The sequence below is a fragment of the Chiloscyllium plagiosum genome, unplaced genomic scaffold, assembly GCF_037043375.1.
Source record: "Chiloscyllium plagiosum isolate Xiang-an unplaced genomic scaffold, Cpla_swu_hap1 HiC_scaffold_50, whole genome shotgun sequence".
Taxonomy (NCBI): Eukaryota; Metazoa; Chordata; class Chondrichthyes; order Orectolobiformes; family Hemiscylliidae; genus Chiloscyllium; species Chiloscyllium plagiosum.
This window is the reverse complement of record NW_028270188.1, coordinates 47661400-47681229: the sequence shown is the minus strand read 5'-3', so window position 1 is coordinate 47681229 and position 19830 is coordinate 47661400. Positions and strand designations below refer to the sequence as shown.

General features: G+C 57.7%; 1 protein-coding gene across 1 annotated transcript in view; it reads left to right on the top strand.

Annotated features, from left to right (window-relative positions):
- Nucleotides 1–18932, top strand: part of LOC148135293 (protein ENTREP3-like) — a 38720-nt gene extending 19788 nt beyond the window's left edge. The window contains exons 4-7 of the mRNA XM_087985104.1: nucleotides 10592–11083; nucleotides 12430–12492; nucleotides 15493–15806; nucleotides 16813–18932. Coding sequence (XP_087841230.1) covers nucleotides 10592–11083; nucleotides 12430–12492; nucleotides 15493–15806; nucleotides 16813–16995 — 1052 coding nt within the window. The 3' untranslated portion in view covers nucleotides 16996–18932. The remainder of the gene's footprint in view (nucleotides 1–10591; nucleotides 11084–12429; nucleotides 12493–15492; nucleotides 15807–16812) is intronic.
- Nucleotides 18933–19830: the final 898 nt, after the last annotated feature.

Genomic DNA, 19830 nt, shown 5'->3' with positions numbered 1-19830 from the left:
CCCCCCCACCACCTCCCCATACCTCACACCCACCACCACCTCCCCCATTACTCACACCCCCCAACCACCTCCCCATACTCACACCCCCCAACCACCTTCCCCATGACTCACACACCCCACCACCGCCCCCTTACTCACACCCCCAACCACCTCCCCATTCCACACCTCCCCAACCACCTCCCCCCTTCCACACACCCACCTCGCCCCCAGTATCACACACACCCCACCACCTCCCCCATTACTCACACACACCCCACCACCTTCCCCATTACTCACACACACCCCACCACCTCCCCCAATACTCACACACCCCCCAACCACCTTCCCCATTACTCACACCCCCCAACCACCTTCCCCATTACTCACACACCCCACCACCTCCCCCATTACTCACACCCCCCAACCACCTTCCCCATTACTCACACCCCCCAACCACCTTCCCCATGACTCACACACACCCCACCACCTCCCCCATTACTCACACCCCCCAACCACCTTCCCCATTACTCACACCCCCCAACCACCTTCCCCATGACTCACACACACCCCACCACCTCCCCCATTACTCACACCCCCCAACCACCTTCCCCATTACTCACACCCCCCAACCACCTCCCCCATTACTCACACACCCCACCACCTCCCCCATTACTCGCACCCCCCAACCACCTTCCCCATTACTCACACACCCCACCACCTCCCCCATTACTCACACCCCCCAACCACCTTCCCCATTACTCACACCCCCCAACCACCTCCCCCATTACTCACACCCCCCAACCACCTTCCCCATTACTCACACACCCCACCACCTCCCCCATTACTCACACCCCCCAACCACCTTCCCCATTACTCACACACCCCACCACCTCCCCCATTACTCACACCCCCCAACCACCTTCCCCATTACTCACACCCCCCCAACCACCTCCCCCAATACTCACACACCCCCCAACCACCTCCCCCATTACTCACACACCCCACCACCTCCCCCATTACTCACACACCCCACCACCTCCCCCATTACTCACACCCCCCAACCACCTTCCCCATTACTCACACACCCCACCACCTCCCCCATTACTCACACCCCCCAACCACCTTCCCCATTACTCACACACCCCACCACCTCCCCATTACTCACACACCCCACCACCTCCCCCATTACTCACACCCCCCAACCACCTTCCCCATTACTCACACACCCCACCACCTCCCCCATTACTCACACCCCCCCAACCACCTCCCCCATTACTCACACACCCCCAACCACCTTCCCCATTACTCACACCCCCCCAACCACCTTCCCCATTACTCACATCCCCTCAACCACCTCCCCCATTACTCACACACCCCCACCACCTCCCCCATTACTCACACCCCCCCACCACCTCCCCCATTACTCACACACACCCCACCACCTCCCCCATTACTCACACACACCCCACCACCTCCCCCATTACTCACACCCCCCCAACCACCTCCCCCATTACTCACACCCCCCCAACCACCTCCCCCATTACTCACACACACCCCACCACCTCCCCCATTACTCACACCCCCCCAACCACCTCCCCCATTACTCACACCCCCCAACCACCTCCCCCATTACTCACACCCCCCCAACCACCTTCCCCATTACTCACACACCCCCAACCACCTTCCCCATTACTCACACACACCCCACCACCTCCCCCATTACTCACCCCCCCAACCACCTCCCCCATTACTCACACACCCCCAACCACCTCCCCCATTAACCACACCCCCCCAACCTCCTCCCCCATTAACACCCTCCCACAACCTCCCCCATTACTCATACCCCCCAATCACCCCTCCATTACTCACACCCCCACCAACCACCTCCCCATTACTCACCCAACTACCTATCCCATTATGCACACACCCCCAACCACCTCCCCCATTAATACACCCCCCAACCAACTCCCCCATCACTCAACCCCCCATCACTTCCTCCATTACTCTCACAACCCCCAACCACCGCCCCCATTACTCACACCCCCAACCACTTCCCCCATTAACCACACCTCCCCATTACTCACACCCCCTCAACCACCTCCCCCATTACTCACACAACCCCAACCACCTTCCCCATTACTCACACAACCCCAACCACCGCCCCCATTACTCACACAACCCCAACCACCTCCCCCATTACTCACACTCCCACAACCACCTTCCCCATTACTCACACAACCCCAACCACTTCCCCCATTACTCACATCCCCGCAACCACCCCCCCAAACCACCTCCCCATTACTCACACCCCCGCAACCACCCCCCCAACCACCACCCCCATTACTCACACCCCCGCAAACACCCCCCCAACCACCGCCCCCATTACTCACACCCCCAACCACTTCCCCCATTAACCACACCTCCCCATTACTCACACCCCCCCAACCACCTTCCCCATTACTCATGCCCCCCCAACCACCTTCCCCATTACTCACACCCCCCCAACCACCTACCCCATCACTCACACACACCCCACCACCTCCCCCAATACTCTCACACCCCCCACCACCTTCCCCATTACTCACACATTCCTCCCAACCACCTCCCCCATTACTCACAGCCCCCCAACCACCTCCCCCATCACTCACACCCCCCCAACCACCTACTTCATTACTCTCACAACCCCCAACCACCTCCCCCATTACACATACAGCCCCCGAAACAACTCCCCCATTACTCGCACTCACTCCCACAACCACCTCCACCATTACACACACCCTGAAACCACCTCCCCCATTACTCACGCCCCCCAACCACCTCCCCCATTACTCACACTCCCCCAACCACCTCCCCCGTTACTATCACACCCCCCCAACCACCTCCCCCATTACTCACGCCCCCCAACCACCTCCCCCGTTACTATCACACTCCCAACCATCTCCCCCATTACTCACACCCCCTCCAACCACCTCCCCCCTTACTCACACAACCCTAACCACCTCCCCCATTACTCACACCCCTCCACCACCTCCCCATCACTCACCTCCCCAACCACCTCCCCCATTACTCACACACCCCCAACCACCTTCCCCATTACTCACACACCCCCCAACCACCTCCCCCCTTACTCACACAACCCTAACCACCTCCCCCATTACTCACACCCCTCCACCACCTCCCCCATTACTCACACCCCCCAACCACCTCCCCCATTACTCACACCCCCCAACCACCTACCCCATTACTCACACACCCCCACCACCTCCCTATTACTCACACACCCCCAACCACCTCCCCCATTACTCACAGCCCCCCCCAACCACCTCCCCCATTACTCACACCCCCCCCACCACCTCCCCCATTACTCACACAACCCCAACCACCTTCCCCATTACTCACATCCCCCCACCACCTCCCCCATTACTCACACTCCCCCAACCACCTCCCCCATTACTCACATCCCCCCACCACCTCCCCCATTACTCACACTCCCCCAACCACTTCCCCCATTACTCACACCCCCCTAACCACCTCCCCCATTACTCACACGCCTCCAACCACCTCCCCCATTACTCACACCCCCCTAACCACCTCCCCCATTACTCACACCCCCCCAACCACCTCCCCCATTACTCACACCCCCCCAACCACCTCCCCCATTACTCACAGCCCCCCCCAACCACCTCCCCCATTACTCACACCCCCCTAACCACCTCCCCCATTACTCACACTCCCCTAACCACCTCCCCCATTACTCACACCCCCCCAATCACCTCCCCCATTACTCACACCCCCCCAACCACCTCCCCCATTACTCACAGCCCCCCCCAACCACCTCCCCCATTACTCACACTCCCCCAACCACCTCCCCCATTACTCACACCCCCCTAACCACCTCCCCCATTACTCACACTCCCCCAACCACCTCCCCCATTACTCACACCCCCCCAACCACCTCCCCCATTACACACACCACCCCAATCTCCTCTCCCATTACTCACACCCCCACAACCACCTCCCCCATTACTCACACACCCCCCCAATCACCTCCCCCATTACTCACACTCCCCCAACCACCTCCCCCATTACTCACACCCCCCTAACCACCTCCCCCATTACTCACACCCCCCTAACCACCTCCCCCATTACTCACACATTCCTCCCAACCACCTCCCACATTACACACACCACCCCAATCTCCTCCCCCATTACTCACAGCCCCCCAACCACCTCCCCATCACTCACACCCCTCCAACCACCTACTTCATTACTCTCACAACCCCACAACCACCTCCCCCATTACCCACACAACCCCCGAAACAACTGCCCCATTACTCGCACACACTCCCAACCACCTCCCCCATTACACACACCCCGAAACCACCTCCCCCATTACTCACACTCCCCCAACCACCTCCCCCATTACTCACACTCCCCCAACCACCTCCCCCATTACTCACACCCCCCCAACCACCTCCCCCATTACTCATATACCCCAACCACCTCCCCCATTACTCACACCCCCCAACCACCTCCCCCATTACTCACACCCTCCCAACCACCTCCCCCATTACTCACACCCCCCCAACCACCTCCCCCATTACTCATATACCCCAATCACCTCCCCCATTACTCACACCCTCCCAACCACCTCCCCCATTACTCACACCCCCACAACCACCTCCCCCATTACTCACAACCCCCCAACCACCTCCCCCATTACTCATATACCCCAACCACCTCCCCCATTACTCACAGCCCCCCCAACCACCTCCCCATCACTCACACCCCCGCAACCACCTACCCCATTACTCACACACCCCCTCAACCAACTCCCCCATTACCCACACAACCCCCGAACCAACTCCCCCATTTCTCACACACACCCCCAACCACCTCCCCCATTACTCACAGCCTCCCAACCACCTCCCCATCACTCACACCCCCGCAACCACCTCCCCCATTATACACACTCCCCCAACCACCTACCCCATTACTCACACAACCCCCAACCACCTCCCCCATTACACACACAGCCCCCGAACCAACTCCCCCATTACTCACACACACTCCCAACCACCTCCCCCATCACTCACACCCCCTCAACCACCTCCCCCATCACTCACACCCCCTGAACCACCTCCCCCATCACTCACACCCCCTGAACCACCTCCCCCATCACTCACACCCCCTGAACCACCTCCCCCATTACTCACACCCCCTGAACCACCTCCCCCATTACTCACACCCCCTGAACCACCTCCCCCATTACTCACACCCCCCAACCACCTCCCCCATTACTCACACCCCCCAACCACCTCCCCCATTACTCACACCCCCCAACCACCTCCCCCATTACTCACACCCCCCAACCACCTCCCCCATTACTCACCCCCCCAACCATCTCCCCCATTACTCACACCCCTCAACCACCTCCCCCATTACTCACACACTCCCAACCACCTCCCTCATCACTCACACCCCCCCAACCATCTCCCCCATTACTCACACCCCTCCAACCACCTCCCCCATTACTCACATCCCCCAACCACCTCCCCCATTACTCACACCCCCCCAACCACCTCCCCCATTACTCACACTCCCCCAACCACCTCCCCCATTACTCACACTCCCCCAACCACCTCCCCCATTACTCACACTCCCCAACCACCTCCCCCATTACTCACATACCCCCAACCACCTCCCCCATTACTCACACCCCCCCAACCACCTCCCCCATTACTCACACCCCCCCAACCACCTCCCCCATTACTCACAGCCCCCCCCAACCACCTCCCCCATTACTCACACCCCCCTAACCACCTCCCCCATTACTCACACTCCCCTAACCACCTCCCCCATTACTCACACCCCCCCAATCACCTCCCCCATTACTCACACCCCCCCAACCACCTCCCCCATTACTCACAGCCCCCCCCAACCACCTCCCCCATTACTCACACTCCCCCAACCACCTCCCCCATTACTCACACCCCCCTAACCACCTCCCCCATTACTCACACTCCCCCAACCACCTCCCCCATTACTCACACCCCCCCAACCACCTCCCCCATTACACACACCACCCCAATCTCCTCTCCCATTACTCACACCCCCACAACCACCTCCCCCATTACTCACACACCCCCCCAATCACCTCCCCCATTACTCACACTCCCCCAACCACCTCCCCCATTACTCACACCCCCCTAACCACCTCCCCCATTACTCACACCCCCCTAACCACCTCCCCCATTACTCACACATTCCTCCCAACCACCTCCCACATTACACACACCACCCCAATCTCCTCCCCCATTACTCACACCCCCCCCAACCACCTCCCCCATTACTCACACAGCCACCGAACCAACTCCCCCATTACTCACAGCCCCCCAACCACCTCCCCATCACTCACACCCCTCCAACCACCTACTTCATTACTCTCACAACCTCACAACCACCTCCCCCATTACCCACACAACCCCCGAAACAACTGCCCCATTACTCGCACACACTCCCAACCACCTCCCCCATTACCCACACAACCCCCGAAACAACTGCCCCATTACTCGCACACACTCCCAACCACCTCCCCCATTACACACACCCCGAAACCACCTCCCCCATTACTCACACTCCCCCAACCACCTTCCCCATTACTCACACACCTCCAACCACCTCCCCCATTACTCACACCCCCCAACCACCTCCCCCATTACTCACACACCTCCAACCACCTCCCCCATTACTCACACACCCCAACCACCTTCCCCATTACTCACACTCCCCCAACCACCTTCCCCATTACTCACACACCTCCAACCACCTCCCCCATTACTCACACCCCCCAACCACCTCCCCCATTACTCACACACCTCCAACCACCTCCCCCATTACTCATATACCCCAACCACCTCCCCCATTACTCACACCCCCCAATCACCTCCCCCATTACTCACACCCTCCCAACCACCTCCCCCATTACTCACACCCCCACAACCACCTCCCCCATTACTCACAACCCCCCAACCACCTCCCCCATTACTCATATACCCCAACCACCTCCCCCATTACTCACAGCCCCCCCAACCACCTCCCCATCACTCACACCCCCTCAACCAACTCCCCCATTACCCACACAACCCCCGAACCAACTCCCCCATTTCTCACACACACCCCCAACCACCTCCCCCATTACTCACAGCCTCCCAACCACCTCCCCATCACTCACACCCCCGCAACCACCTCCCCCATTATACACACTCCCCCAACCACCTACCCCATTACTCACACAACCCCCAACCACCTCCCCCATTACACACACAGCCCCCGAACCAACTCCCCCATTACTCACACACACTCCCAACCACCTCCCCCATCACTCACACCCCCTCAACCACCTCCCCCATCACTCACACCCCCTGAACCACCTCCCCCATCACTCACACCCCCTGAACCACCTCCCCCATCACTCACACCCCCTGAACCACCTCCCCCATTACTCACACCCCCTGAACCACCTCCCCCATTACTCACACCCCCCAACCACCTCCCCCATTACTCACACCCCCCAACCACCTCCCCCATTACTCACACCCCCCAACCACCTCCCCCATTACTCACACCCCCCAACCACCTCCCCCATTACTCACACCCCCCAACCACCTCCCCCATTACTCACCCCCCCAACCATCTCCCCCATTACTCACACCCCTCAACCACCTCCCCCATTACTCACACACTCCCAACCACCTCCCTCATCACTCACACCCCCCCAACCATCTCCCCCATTACTCACACCCCTCCAACCACCTCCCCCATTACTCACATCCCCCAACCACCTCCCCCATTACTCACACCCCCCCACCACCTCCGTTACTCACACCCCGCCAACCACCTCCCCCATTACTCACACACCACCCCAAACACCTCCCCCATTACTCACATCCCCCCAACCACCTCCCCCATTACTCACATCCCCCCAACCACCTCCCCCATTATTCACACACCCCCCAACCACCTCCCCCATTACTCACACCCCCCCAACCACCTCCCCCATTACTCACACATTCCTCCAACCACCTCCCTCATTACTCACACATTCCTCCAACCACCTCCCCATTACTCACAGCCTCCCAACCACCTCCCCCATTACTCACACTCCCCCAACCACCTCCCCCATTACTCACACTCCCCCAACCACCTTCCCCATTACTCATGCCCCCACAACCACCTCCCCCATTACTCACACTCCCCCAATCTCCTCTCCCATTACTCACACACCTCCAACCACCTCCCCCATTACTCACACACACCCCCACCACCTCCCCTATCACTCGCACGCCCCTAACCATCTCCCGCATTACTCACACCCCCTCCAACCACCTCCCCCATTACTCACACACCCCCAAACACCTCCCCCATCACTCACACACACCCCCAACCACCTTCCCCATTATTCACACCACCCCAATCTCCTCTCCCATTAATCACACCCCCACAACCACCTCCCCCATTACTCACATACCCCCAACCACTGCCCCCATTACTCACAGCCCCCCCCAACCACCTCCCCATCACTCACACCCCCCCAACCACCTCCCCCATTACTCACACCCCCGCAACCACCTCCCCCATTACTCACACTCCCCCAACCACCTCCCCCATTACTCACACTCCCCCAACCACCTCCCCCATTACTCACACTCCCCCAACCACCTCCCCCATTACTCACACTCCCCAACCACCTCCCCCATTACTCACACTCCCCCAACCACCTCCCCCATTACTCACACTCCCCCAACCACCTCCCCCATTACTCACATCCCCCCAACCACCTCCCCCATTACTCACATACCCCCAACCACCTCCCCCATTACTCACACCCCCCCAACCACCTCCCCCATTACTCACACTCCCCCAACCACCTCCCCCATTACTCACACTCCCCCAACCACCTCCCCCATTACTCACACTCCCCAACCACCTCCCCCATTACTCACATACCCCCAACCACCTCCTCCATTACTCACACCCCCCCCAACCACCTCCCCCATTACTCACCCCCCCAACCACCTCCCCCATTACTCACAGCCCCCAACCACCTCCCTCATCACTCACACACTCCCAACCATCTCCCCCATTACTCACACAACCCTAACCACCTCCCCCATTACTCACACCTCTCCACCACCTCCCCATCACTCACCTCCCCAACCACAGCCCCCATTGCTCACACCCCCCAACCACCTCCCAATTAACCACACACCCCAACCACCTCCCTCATCACTCACACCTTTCCAACCACTTCCCCCATTACTCACACTCCCCCAACCACCTCCCCCATTACTCACACCCCCCCCACCACCTCCCCTATCACTCACACCCTGAAACCACCTCCCCCATTACTCACACACCCCAACCACCTCCCACATTACTCACACTCCCCCAACCACCTCCCCCATTACTCACACACCTCCAACCACCTCCCCCATTACTCACACCCCCCCACCACCTTCCCCATTACTCACACACACCCTCAACCAACTCCCCCATTACTCACACTCCCCCAACCACCTCCCCCATTACTCACACCCCCCCACCACCTCCCCTATCACTCACACCCCCCGAACCACTCCCCCCATTACTCACACGCCCCTAACCATCTCCCGCATTACTCACACCCCCTCCAACCACCTCCCGCATTACTCACACACCCCCAACCACCTCCCCCATTGCTCACACCCCCCCAACCACCTCCCCCATCACTCACACCTCCCCAACCAACTCCCCCATTACTCACACCACCCATTACTCACACACACCCCCAACCACCTCCCCCATTGCTCACACACCCCCAACCACCTACCCCATTACTCACACACACCCCCAACCACCTCCCCCATTGCTCACACACCCCCAACCACCTACCCCATTACTCACACACACCCCCAACCACCTCCCCATCACTCACACCTCCCCAACCAACTTCCTCATTACTCACACCTCCCCATTACTCACACCTCCCCCATTACTCACACACCCCCAACCACCTCCCCATTACTCACACACCTCCAACCACCTCCCCATTACTCACACACACCCCCAACCGCCTCCCCATTACTCACACACCCCCAACCATCTCCCCCATTACTCACACCCCTCAACCATCTCCCCCATTACTCACACCCCCAACCATCTCCCCCATTACTCACACACCCCCAACCACCTCCCTCATCACTCACATCTTCCCAACCACCTCCCGCATTACTCACACCCCCCACCCACCTCCCCCATTAACCACACCCTCAACCCCATTAACTTCATATCCCCTAACCCACCCCGTTCCCTGAATTAACCCCTAACCCCCTTCCCTAAATTACCCCTGAACCACCCCTCTCCCCAGACTGCAACCCTAAAGTATCACTTTGCTCCCTCCACACTACACTCACCTCCTTCCCCTCCCTCCTCTAACCCTCCCTTTCTTGTCCACTCCTCCGCCCCTCTCATGTGGCCCCCGACCCCTCTCACCGTAGCCTCCCCCTCCCCGCGGCCCTCCCACCCCACCGGTTGGCATTGACTGGATATTTTTCCCCCATTTTTCTTCCAGGGTCCATGGACAGTGGCTCCCTGATGATGTCGGAGATCATCGACATCCCGGATGACAGTAGCTTTTCCGAGGACTCGTGCCTGGTGATGGCGATGCATGGTGGGAGCCAGGCGATGGGCTGTGGGCCTGGGATGCCTGAGAGCTGGGCCCAGGAGGCTGAGCTCTCCCCTGCCCAGGCTAGGGCCTGTGCCTGGACTGGTCGCTCCTTCTCCTGTAGCTCACCGGGTCGGTACAGCTCAGGGCCTGGGCCTGGGGCACTGAGTCAGAGCTGTGAGAGGCTGGAGACGGCTGCTGCTGCTGTAGCGAGTGGGACCAGGACCTGCTCCACCTCGTCTGACACATCAGCCGTGCAGTCCGGCCCGGAGTCCCCGTGTCCCAGCCAGCGGTACAACCAGAGCCCTGGGCCCCAGGCCCCATCGAGGAGCCTGGCTCCTCACCGTCTCAGCAGATCCAACAGTGATCCCGCCATCTGTGGGAGCACCGCCACCTCAGGTAAGGCCTCAGCTCCCACCATGTGCCCTGACACTGGGCGGAGGGGGCAGGTGGTGGTGAAGGAGGGCGAGCGGGGTGTAGTTGTGGGTGGGGATGGAGGCCTGGAGATGGAGCAGGGGCGGTTAATGGTAGGTCCCTGGGGAGTGTTGTCAAACTAGGGACATAGGTGCATAGTTCCAAAATAATGGGGTTGCAGGATAGTGAAGGCAGCATTTGGTACACATCCCTTTATTGGTCAATGCACTGAATGTCAGAGATGGAAGGTCATGTTGTGGCTGTAAAGGATGTTGCTGAGGATGCTTTTGGAATACTGTGTATAATTCTGGTCTGGAGGAGAAAGTGAGGGCTGCAGATGCTGGAGATCAGAGCTGAAAATGTGTTGCTGGAAAAGCGCAGCAGGTCAGGCAGCATCCAGTGAACAGGAGAATCGACGTTTCGGGCATGAGCCCTTCTTCAGGAATCTTCTTCCTGAAGAAGGGCTTATGCCCGAAACGTCGATTCTCCTGCTCCTTTGATGCTGCCTGACCTGCTGCGCTTTTCCAGCAACACATTTTCAGCTATAATTCTGGTCTCCCTTCTGTAGGAGGGATATTATTAAATTTGAAAGGGTTCAGAAAAGGTTTACAAGGATGTTCCTGGTACTGGAGTGTTTGAGCTATAGGGAGAGGGTGAACAGGCTGGGGCTGTTATCCCTGGAGCGTCGGAGGCTGAGGGGTGACCTTATAGAGGTTTATGAAATCATGAGGGGCATGAATAGGGTAAATAGGCAAAGTATTTTCCCTGGGGTCGGGGAGTCCAGAACCAGAGGGGCATAGGTTTAGGGTAAGAGGGGAAAGATATAAAAGAGACCTAAGGGGCAACGTTTTCACACAGAGGGTGGTACGTGTGTGGAATGAGCTGCCAGAGGATGTGATGGAGGCTGGGACAATCGCAACATTTAAGAGGCATTTGGATGGGTATATGAATAGGAAGGGTTCGGAGGGATACGGGCCGGGTGCTGGCAGGTGGGACTAGATTGGGTTGGGATATCTGGTCAGCATGGACGGGTTGGGCCGAAGGGTCTGTTTCCGTGCTGTACATCTCTGAGTAGATGGGAATGTGGAACTCTGAACACAAACAAATCAGGCATGATCCTGTTGGACAGCAGAGTAAGCTGGAAGGGCTGAATGGCCTGTTTCACATATTTGTCACCATGTGATTGTAATGTCTCCAGTGTCAGTAACATGTCCCAAAGTGACTCCAGACGTGAATCTACCAGCCCCTCTCCTCTGCTTGTGGGTCTCAGCCTCTCGGGCTGAGTGTTTGCTGTTGTCTCAGTAACACGTGTGTGTGATTTGTTTCTCCAGCTGAAGGCAACAGAAACTGGAAAACCGCGGAAGATGAAATGTCCCAGACCTCCACCGACACAGGTGAGGGGGGTGGGGGGTGGGGGGGGGGGAACGGTGTGTTGGGAGTAACAGAGCTCCAGGCATTGAGATCTCCATACCCGCCCTCCCACCCCCACCCCCAGGATTGCCACAGGACTGGAGGGCCTCCATTGGCACTGATATCCTCACAGGAGAGAAGGCCCCTGGGCCTAGGGTTTCTCCCAAGGTGGGAGGGAGTGGGGCCTAACATCCTGAGGGAACGGCAAAGGAGGCCAGGGTTCAGCCAGGCCATGAGGAGGGAGGGGTGGGGCAGGGTCTCTGATTGGGGTGGGGGGATGATTCTGGCTGGGGTGGGGGTAATTGAGGTCAGGGTGGGGGGGTATGGGGGTGATTGCAGTCAGGGTAGGGAGTGTGGGGGTGATTGCAGTCAGGGTAGGGGGTGTGGGGGTGAGGGGTGATTGCAGTCAGGGTGGGGGGGAGTGGGGGTGATTGCAGTCAGGGTAGGGGGTGTGGGGGATGAGGGGTGATTGCAGTCAGGGTAGGGGGTGTGGGGGTGAGGGGTGATTGCAGTCAGGGTAGGGGGTGTGGGGGTGAGGGGTGATTGCAGTCAGGGTAGGGGGTGTGGGGGTGAGGGGTGATTGCAGTCAGGGTGGGGGGTGTGGGGGTGATTGCAGTCAGGGTAGGGGGTGTGGGGGTGAGGGGTGATTGCGGTCAGGGTGGGGGGGTGTGGGGGTGATTGCAGTCAGGGTAGGGGGTGTGGGGGATGAGGGGTGATTGCAGTCAGGGTAGGGGGTGTGGGGGATGAGGGGTGATTGCAGTCAGGGTAGGGGGTGTGGGGGTGAGGGGTGATTGCAGTCAGGGTGGGGGGGTGTGGGGGTGATTGCAGTCAGGGTAGGGGGTGTGGGGGATGAGGGGTGATTGCAGTCAGGGTAGGGGGTGTGGGGGATGAGGGGTGATTGCAGTCAGGGTGGGGGGGTGTGGGGGTGATTGCAGTCAGGGTAGGGGGTGTGGGGGTGAGGGGTGATTGCAGTCAGGGTAGGGGGTGTGGGGGTGAGGGGTGATTGCAGTCAGGGTGGGGGGGTGTGGGGGTGATTGCAGTCAGGGTGGGGGGGTATGGGGGTGATTGCAGTCAGGGTGGGGGGGTGTGGGGGTGAGGGGTGATTGCAGTCAGGGTGGGGGGGTGTGGGGGTGAGGGGTGATTGCAGTCAGGGTAGGGGGTGTGGGGGATGAGGGGTGATTGCAGTCAGGGTAGGGGGTGTGGGGGTGAGGGGTGATTGCAGTCAGGGTGGGGGGGTGTGGGGGTGATTGCAGTCAGGGTAGGGGGTGTGGGGGGTGAGGGGTGATTGCAGTCAGGGTAGGGGGTGTGGGGGTGATTGCAGTCAGGGTAGGGGGTGTGGGGGTGATTGCAGTCAGGGTAGGGGGTGTGGGGGGTGAGGGGTGATTGCAGTCAGGGTAGGGGGTGTGGGGGGTGATTGCAGTCAGGGTAGGGGGTGTGGGGGTGAGGGGTGATTGCAGTCAGGGTAGGGGGTGTGGGGGATGAGGGGTGATTGCAGTCAGGGTAGGGGGTGTGGGGGTGAGGGGTGATTGCAGTCAGGGTGGGGGGGTGTGGGGGTGATTGCAGTCAGGGTGGGGGGGAGTGGGGGTGATTGCAGTCAGGGTAGGGGGTGTGGGGGTGAGGGGTGATTGCAGTCAGGGTAGGGGGTGTGGGGGTGAGGGGTGATTGCAGTCAGGGTGGGGGGGTGTGGGGGTGATTGCAGTCAGGGTAGGGGGTGTGGGGGTGAGGGGTGATTGCAGTCAGGGTAGGGGGTGTGGGGGTGAGGGGTGATTGCAGTCAGGGTGGGGGGGTGTGGGGGTGATTGCAGTCAGGGTAGGGGGTGTGGAGGTGAGGGGTGATTGCAGTCAGGGTAGGGGGTGTGGGGGTGATTGCAGTCAGGGTAGGGGGTGTGGGGGGTGAGGGGTGATTGCGGTCAGGGTGGGGGGGTGTGGGGGTGATTGCAGTCAGGGTAGGGGGTGTGGGGGTGAGGGGTGATTGCAGTCAGGGTGGGGGGGTGTGGGGGTGATTGCGGTCAGGGTGGGGGGGGTGAAGGGTGATTGCGATCAGGGTGGGGAGGTGGGTATGGGGATGATTGTGGTCAGGGTGGGGAGATGTGGGGGAGGGGATGATTGTTGTCCTGCTAAGATGTGGGGCTGTGTTGTGAAGGTACAATGAACTCTCTCTCTCTCCCCCCCCCCCACTTCTCTGTGTCTGTGTCTCTCTCTCTCTCTCTCTCTGTATCTCCCTCTCCCCCCCCACCCACCATTCTGTGTGTGTGTATCTCTCTCTCTCTCACTCTCTCTCTCCTGTTCTCTGTGTCTCTCCCTCTTTCTCTGTGTCTCTCTCTCCCCCCCCACCGTTCTGTGTGTGTGTGTCTCTCTCTCTCTCTCTCTGTGTGTGTGTCTGTCTCTCTCCCCCACCTTTCTGTGTGTATCTCTCTCTCTCTCACTCTCTCTCCCCTGTTCTCTGTGTCTCTCCCTCTCTCTCTTTCTCTGTGTCTCTCTCTCCCCCCCCACCGTTCTGTGTGTGTGTCTCTCTCTCTCTCTCTCTCTCTCTGTGTGTGTCTGTCTCTCTCCCCCACCTTTCTGTGTGTATCTCTCTCTCTCTCACTCTCTCTCCCCTGTTCTCTGTGTCTCTCCCTCTCTCTCTTTCTCTGTGTCTCTCTCTCCCCCCACCGTTCTCTGTGTGTGTGTGTCTCTCTCTCTCTCTCTCTTTCTCTGTGTCTCTCTCTCCCCCCCACCGTTCTCTGTGTGTGTGTCTCTCTCTCTCTCTCTGTGTGTCTCTCTCTACCCCCACCTTTCTGTGGGTGTGTCTCTCTCTCTCTCTCTCTCTCCCCCGTTCTCTGTGTCTCTCTCTCTCTCTCTCTGTGTGTCTCTCTCTACCCCCACCTTTCTGTGTGTGTGTGTCTCTCTCTCTCTCACTCTCTCTCCCCCACCTTTCTGTGGGTGTGTGTCTCTCTCTCTCACTCTCTCTCCCCTGGTGTATGCTTTGCCCCCACTCTACCCCAGCTCAATGTTCTGAGGCTTGCTTACTGCCCACCTCTCGACATGGCACCCCCGAACTGTTCCACCGTGCTACGGTCAGCAAGCAGAGGCAGCCGGTGAAAAGCCGAGGGCTGCCTGCCCTCACCAAGGAAGGTGCCCGCTCCCTCAGTGATCTGAAAGTCTACCGGGGCACTCGGTTACTCGTCACACGATTCCTGCAGCGCTCGAAACGCAACCTCACAGCGGAACCATGGCCTACTCCAGCTGGAGCTGCTGGAGCTGCTGGTACCAGCAAAACCAGAGTGGACAGAGGCAGCACAGGGAGCAGCTGTGAGCAGGTGAAGTTCCCATAGAGGGCTGGCGGTCAGGGGGAACAGTACCCGAACAAACCTCCCCCTACCCCCCCCCCCCCACAGCACAGCACAGCAATCCCAAAACACCCTTCACTGTGACCGTGTACACTGACACAAACTCTGTACCTCACCCTCTCCTGGGAGGGTTTGATGGGGGGAGCAGTGTAGAGGGAGCTTTACTCTGTATCTAACCCAGTGCCGTCCCTGTCCTGGGAGGGTTTGATGTGGGGACAGTGTAGAGGGAGCTTTACTCTGTATCTAACCCCGTGCTGTCCCTGTCCTGGGTGTGTTTGATGGGGGGGACAGTGTAGAGGGAGCTTTACTCTGTATCTAACCCCGTGCTGTCCCTGCCTTGGGAGTGTTTGATGGGGGAGCAGTGTAGAGGGAGCTTTACTCTGTATCTAACCCCATGCTGTCCCTGCCTTGGGAGTGTTTGATGGGGGACAGTGTAGAGGGAGCTTTACTCTGTATCTAACCCCGTGCTGTCCCTGTCCTGGGTGTGTTTGATGGGGGGGACAGTGTAGAGGGAGCTTTACTCTGTATCTAACCCCGTGCTGTCCCTGCCTTGGGAGTGTTTGATGGGGGAGCAGTGTAGAGGGAGCTTTACTCTGTATCTAACCCCGTGCTGTCCCTGTCCTGGGAGGGTTTGGTTGTGAAATTTGATAATAGAATCCCAACAGTGTGGAAGCAGGTCATTCGGCCCATCAGGTCCACAGTGACCCTCCAAAGAGCATCCCACCCAGACCCACTTCCTTACCCTATTCCTGTAACCCTGCATTTCCCATGGCCAATCCACCCTAACGTGCACGTCCCTGGACTGTGGGTGGGGAGGGCACGCAGACACAGGGAGAACGTGCATACAGAGTCACCCGAGGCTGGAATTGAACTCGAGTCCCTGGCGCTGGGAGGCAGCAGTGCTAACCCCCTAAGCCACCATGCTGTGTTGGTGATTCTGTTTTGAAATGTCCTTTTCCCTGTTATTCTGGTGTAGGCTTCCCGTAATCCCTGGGCAGCCGGTGTGAGACAGCGGGTGAGACAGGATGGAATCCACCTTCGGAGTTGTGGCGATGTCAGCTCTTCCACGTTGAGCCTGCGGAGACTGTTCTCGACGAACAGACTGGATAACAGCCGGCCTCACAGCCTGGTCGTGGTCTACAGAGAGACTGTCCTCTAACTCACTCAACCCTCACCCTATCCCTGTGACACCGCACCGTCTGACCCCACTGTCTCTCTGGCACTGCACGGACTGATGTGCTGGGTGCAGGAGGGAGTCATAGAACCCCTGCAGTGTGGAAGTAGGCCATTTGGCCCATCGATCTGCACCGGCCCTCCGAAGAGCGTCCTTCCCAGACTCAAGCTCCCCTAGCCTATCCTTAGAATCCCATGGCCAACCCACCTAACCAGGACGCTAAGGGGCAATTTAGCACGGCCCATCCATCCTAGCCTGCACATCCCTGGACTGTGGGAGGAAACCCCACGCAGACACGAGGGGCGAATGTGTAAACTCCACACAGCCCGAGGCTGGAATCGAACCCGGGTCCCTGGTGCTGTGAGGGGGCTGTGCTAACCACTGAGCCACTGTGCCGCCCCTTGTGAGTATGCGAGGAAGGCCGAAGGAGAGAATGGAGGGAAGAAATAAAGCAACAAGGAGCAGCAGCAGGCCATTGGGCCCTTCAGTCCTGCTCTGCTATCCCATCTGATCCGGGATAATCCTCTATCTCCAATGTTGTAGTCCCACTTTCTCCCTATATCCCTTAATGCTTGGAAAATCTAGAACTATATATTTGCCTTGAATATAAAAATATATATTTGCCTTGAATACATACATGACTTGGCCTCCACAGCCTTCTGCAGTAGAAAATCCTACAGGTTCACTATTCTGTGAGTGAAGAAATATTTTCTCATCTGGGTCCTAAGCAATCTACCCTGTGTCCTAAGGTTATCGCCCCCTCATTCTGTACTCCCCAACTGGGGAAACATTTTCTCTGCATTGAGTCTGTCCAGCCCTGTGAGAATTTTAGATATTTCAATCAGATCACTTCCCATCCTTCTAAATCCTACTGAATAAAGATGCGGTTGAACCAATCTCTTCTTATAGTCAGTCCTGTGTATCAGCTTAGTGATACCTCTGCTGCACTTCCTCTCTAACAAAAACATCCTCTCTTAACAAAGCAGACCAAAACTCCGCACAATACTAGAGATATGGTCTCACCAAGAGCGTGTACAACTGCAGTAAGGCATCCCTATCCCTGCTCTCAAATCCTCTTGCAATCAGGGCCTTTGTAACTGTCTGCTGCGTCAGACTGGTGTACATTGACACCCATCACCCTCTGTACACCCACTATACATCAAAAACAGAAGTTGCTGGAAAAGCACAGCAGGTCTGTGAAGAGAAATCAGGGTTAACGTCTCAGGTCCAGCGACCCTTCCTCAGAACGGTTGCCCATCCATCTCCGTTTCAATAACACTCTGAATTTATGTTCTCCACATTTCACCCACGCTGTACTGCATCTGCCTTGTGTGTACCCATTCACTCAGCTTATCTGGAAAGGCCTGTTTGAATACTCTTTATAACTCACTATCCCACCCAGTCTTGTGTCACCAGTAATCTTGGAAATGGTCCTTGAAGTTCCTTCATCCAGGTCATTTATATCTTTAATAGCTGGGGTCCCAGGATGGATCCTACAGAACTGTACAAGCAGAGTGTGCCACTCAGAAAAGATCCATTTACTGTCACTCCCTGTTTCCTGTCTCATTCCATGCCAGTATATTGCCCCCAAATCCATGTGTTTTTACATTACTCCTGACCCCTAATGTGGGACCTTATCACAAGCCTCTGACTATCCAAATGTATTACATCCCCAGTTCTCCCTTATTTATTCTCATAGTTACAGTCTCAATACACTGAGGGTGACTTGTTAAGCACAATTTGTCTTTCATACACGTTGTTGTTGGCTTTGCCCAATCATGTTGATGCTTTCCAATCATATCTGTTCTAATATCTCCTCCGCACGACTGTTGCTGATGGCTTAATTGATCTGGGGAAAGAGGGAGGGTGTGGGAGGAAGGTGGAGTGAAAGGGAGGGAGGACACTCTCCTGATCACTGCCTACTGTCGGGTGAGCTCTTAGAGAGGTTTGGGGTTTGGTGGGGGTGAGAAAAGGGGTGGATGGCCATGGGTAGGGGTGAAGTAGGGTGTGGGTGAGTGGGTTTGGGGTTGGGTGGGTTGAGGCAGGGTATGGGTGGCCATGGGTAGGGGTCATGGGATTGGGAGGGGGTCTGCTATTGGCCTTGTGGCAGGTTACAGAACATCTGCTTCCCAGGAACTGCTGAACTAGCTCACTTCAGCGGGGGCTGCGGTTATGGGAGGATGCAGTCAGAGATAACCACAACAGTGGGGACAGGAAATTAACCCAAAGCTTCTCAAACCTAAACCTTTATACAATCTCTGTACACACTCTGCAATCTCACAATGAATCACCTCCTCATGTGCTTGTCCTGGGCAGTGCTGCATCTGACAGCACAAAGGGAGCTTTACTCTGTATCTAACCACATGCTGTCCCTGTTCTGGGAGTGTTTGATGGTGGACAGTGTAGAGGGAGCTTTGCTCTGTAACTAACCCAGTGCAGTCCTTGTCCTGGGAGTGTTTGATGGGGGACAGTGTAGAGAGATCTTTGCTCTGTATCTAACCCCATGCTGTCCCTGTCCTGGGAGTGTTTGATGGGGGACAGTGTAGAGGGAGCTTTGCTCTGTATCTAACCCCGTGCTGTCCCTGTCCTGGGAGTGTTTGATGGGGGACAGTGTAGAGAGATCTTTGCTCTGTATCTAACCCCATGCTGTCCCTGTCCTGGGAGTGTTTGATGGGGGACAGTGTAGAGGGAGCTTTGCTCTGTATCTAACCCCGTGCTGTCCCTGTCCTGGGAGTGTTTGATGGTGGACAGTGTAGAGGGAGCTTTGCTCTGTAACTAACCCAGTGCAGTCCTTGTCCTGGGAGTGTTTGATGGGGGACA